The following is a 3,133-nucleotide window of genomic DNA, read 5'->3' on the forward strand; positions in this document are numbered from 1 at the left end:
TAATAAAGACATACTTTTTTTATAAGTATAAATGTATAAGCAAAATGTTCACACTTAAAAGTGTGAAAAAATGTAAAACATTTTCACACTTAAAAGTGTGAGAGCTAATTTGTCACACTCAAATTCCTCACACTTCCTCTTGTGTGAGGAAATTTGGTGTCACAAGTTACTTCCACACTTTTAAGTGTTAACAATTATATATTTTTACACACTTGAAATGTGAACTTTTTGTTTCTACATATATAATTGTGAAATTTTTTTGATCTTTTAACTTTTTCACACTTTTAAATGTGAGTTTTTTTCACACATTTATAAGTGTGAACAAATTTACAATTTTTTAAACATTTTTAAAAAGTGCGAAGAAATGAATGTTAAGATATAACATATTTGTTGTAGTGTTAATATGTACAAGAATCAATTATATCTAGACGTTACCTCTTTGGCAAATATGGAGTTTATTTAAATCAAAAACAATTATTAAATAATTTAAAAGATTGTGATAACATAATTAAAGTGTTCATGTAACTACCAGATTAGATATTTTAAAACATCAATACACGAGACAAGAAAAGATTACCTAATTATACGTTATGATACTAGCTAGTAGAAAAAAAACTTAAAAACAAATTAAACAAAAAAAACTTAACTATACGTACAAAAGATCGACTAAGCCCAAAAGACAAAAAGCCAGTCGGGAAACAGAAGCCTTGTTGAGGCTACCGGCGGTGTTGTGATGATTTCGAGCCGGAGTATTGCCCCCACCTGCAGCTGCATACGCAGGAATCACTGCACCAGCGGTATCCGTGCCACCTCCACCTGAATGAGCACCTTCTCCCCCTCCGCCTGCATGAGCACCGCCGCCGCCTCCACGTTTATTAACAGAAATCAGATCATCGCCGTCTTGATCTTTGTGATTGATCACGTCATGATTTGAGGATGCACATATATCGTTAATTAAGTAATTAATCGATAGCAGAATTAACATCATCGCTGGTTTCATCACCATTTTCTTTGCAATAGTACTACTATTCATTTTTTATTTGTCTTTAATCCATCTTTATCTTGAGCAACTTACCAAGAATATATTGGCTACTTGCTAAAGGTAGAATCGGATCCTGTATTAGATTTTTAAGGAAGGAATCATAATGGTACGTAATAAAAATCTTTCATTTTAGCCAATTGTTTGGGAAATGATTAATCCTTCCAACTAAATAGCTTAATAATATATCCTCCTAATCATGAGATGATGACATTTTCGTAAATGTCATCAGGGGCAATATTAGGAAAAAGAATTAGTGGATACCGCATGCAATCTTCTTAATGTTTTAAGAAGATTATTAGACTATTTGGTTAGAAAGATTTAACATTTTCCATTGTCAAATACTCAAATGTTGTGTAAAGTAACCTATATATGCATACGAATCATCTAAGTATTTAAATAAATCAAGTCTAATTGAAATACGTTTATAGCGAGTAGTATGTTAATTCTAGGTAGGTTTCAATTTGTTAAGGAAGTGAGAGGTTTTGCTTTTTTAAAAGTATAGATCCAAACGTAAGCATGCATATTTAGATATTTAATCATTAATTTGAGGTATCACCTTACACTGTTAGGTCGCGTTTGGTTCACAGAATCTGATGGAATTTGATGGAATTGGAATTGAATTACATTCCTTAGTGCGTTTGGTTGCACAAAGAAGAGAGAATCTCATTCCATAGGAATGTAAACATTCCATCATTTAATGGAATCTCCATTCCTTGGGGATGGAGGAAGGAATTTCATTTCTTCCATCACTTAAATTTTCAAAAAATCAAAAACATTCCGTCAAATTCCATTCCTTCAAATTCCAATTCCTTTGAAAGATTTCATTCCTTCCCAAAACATTCTGTGAACCAAACGCGCCCTTAGTTTATGAAATTTGCCGTTCAAAATAATACAGTAATAAAATCAACGTTTTCCCTATTTTTTTTGGCTAATTTTTACATTCAAAGTTAAAAATAATTAAAAGGAAAATCTTTTTAATTGTTCTATAAATAAGTTGGTTATCCCTTAACATTAATCACTTTGTTAAATAACCAATTTTAGGTGTTAGAATGTTCTATTACAATATCTAATCTAACTCTAATTATTTCATGAATCAAAGATATAGATGGTTGTGTACAGAAATTTTGAAAGAAAAAGAATAAAAAGGCGAAAAGATTGTTGACCGTCAAATGGGTTATAAATGTGTATTTATAAACAAAAGAAAAACCCTTTGTCCAGCTTTAATCTCTTGAGATCCAACTTTAAACAACTTCAACCCTTGAGACTTTAATTATCTTCAACCAACATCCATACCCAAAAATAACACTAATCATATATACAATAAGAAGGATATTTAAATAAAAGATATATGAGAATAAAATAATGGTTACGAGAGTTTCCTTATTTTGAGAACCATTTTTTTTTGTAAGAACCATAAAAAACTCTTAAATTAAATTATATATTTGTTTACATGTTTTTTTTGTTCATTCACACGTGACATGATATAAAAATATATGTTGTAAAAGAATTTTTTAAGGAAACCTTTAAATTAGCTTTTTGTGAACTTGTGAATGAATTTATTCACGTTTTTTGTTCACATGTGACAAAGGGCTATATACAAGGTTTTGAACAAAAAGTTCTTCTACAACATATAACAAAAAAAAACACAAGTGATCCAATATGAAAATTAAGAGTTCTCAAAGTTCTTACAAAAAAGTAGGTTCTCAAAAGAAAGGTCCCCATGATAATGATTCTTATTAATTTTAACAAGTTGTTGGCATGGTTTTCAAAACCGAATCAAATGAACACAGATCCGAATTGGCCGGTTGTTTTTCTTGACTAGTTCAGTTTATTTTTTAGGTTATTAGACTTATGCTCGCGCAATGTGGCGGCGGTGTAGGTAGTGATGGAGGAGGTGGGGCCGACGATGGTAGTGAATGTAAAAGTAATTGATGTTAAAGGTGATAATGTAGTTATTTTAAGTTTTGGTGGATCTATACCTTAAATTATTTCATTAAGGTATTATAGGTATATTAGATAGAGATGTATAAATTAGTGAATAAAGAAAATGGTATAATTGATTTTTCAAAGATAAAAAGTTTAAGGGAAAAA

The 3,133-nt window shown here is 30.3% G+C and overlaps 1 protein-coding gene across 1 annotated transcript; it reads right to left on the minus strand.

Moving 5' to 3' along the window:
* Positions 1 to 646: 646 nt before the first annotated feature.
* LOC122583581 (dormancy-associated protein 2-like) lies at positions 647 to 1,033 on the minus strand. The gene has a single exon (XM_043755970.1). It carries the CDS (start codon positions 1,031 to 1,033, stop codon positions 647 to 649), a length of 387 nt encoding a protein of 128 aa, XP_043611905.1.
* Positions 1,034 to 3,133: the final 2,100 nt, after the last annotated feature.

This window comes from Erigeron canadensis, chromosome 9 (assembly GCF_010389155.1).
Source record: "Erigeron canadensis isolate Cc75 chromosome 9, C_canadensis_v1, whole genome shotgun sequence".
NCBI lineage: Eukaryota > Viridiplantae > Streptophyta > Magnoliopsida > Asterales > Asteraceae > Erigeron > Erigeron canadensis.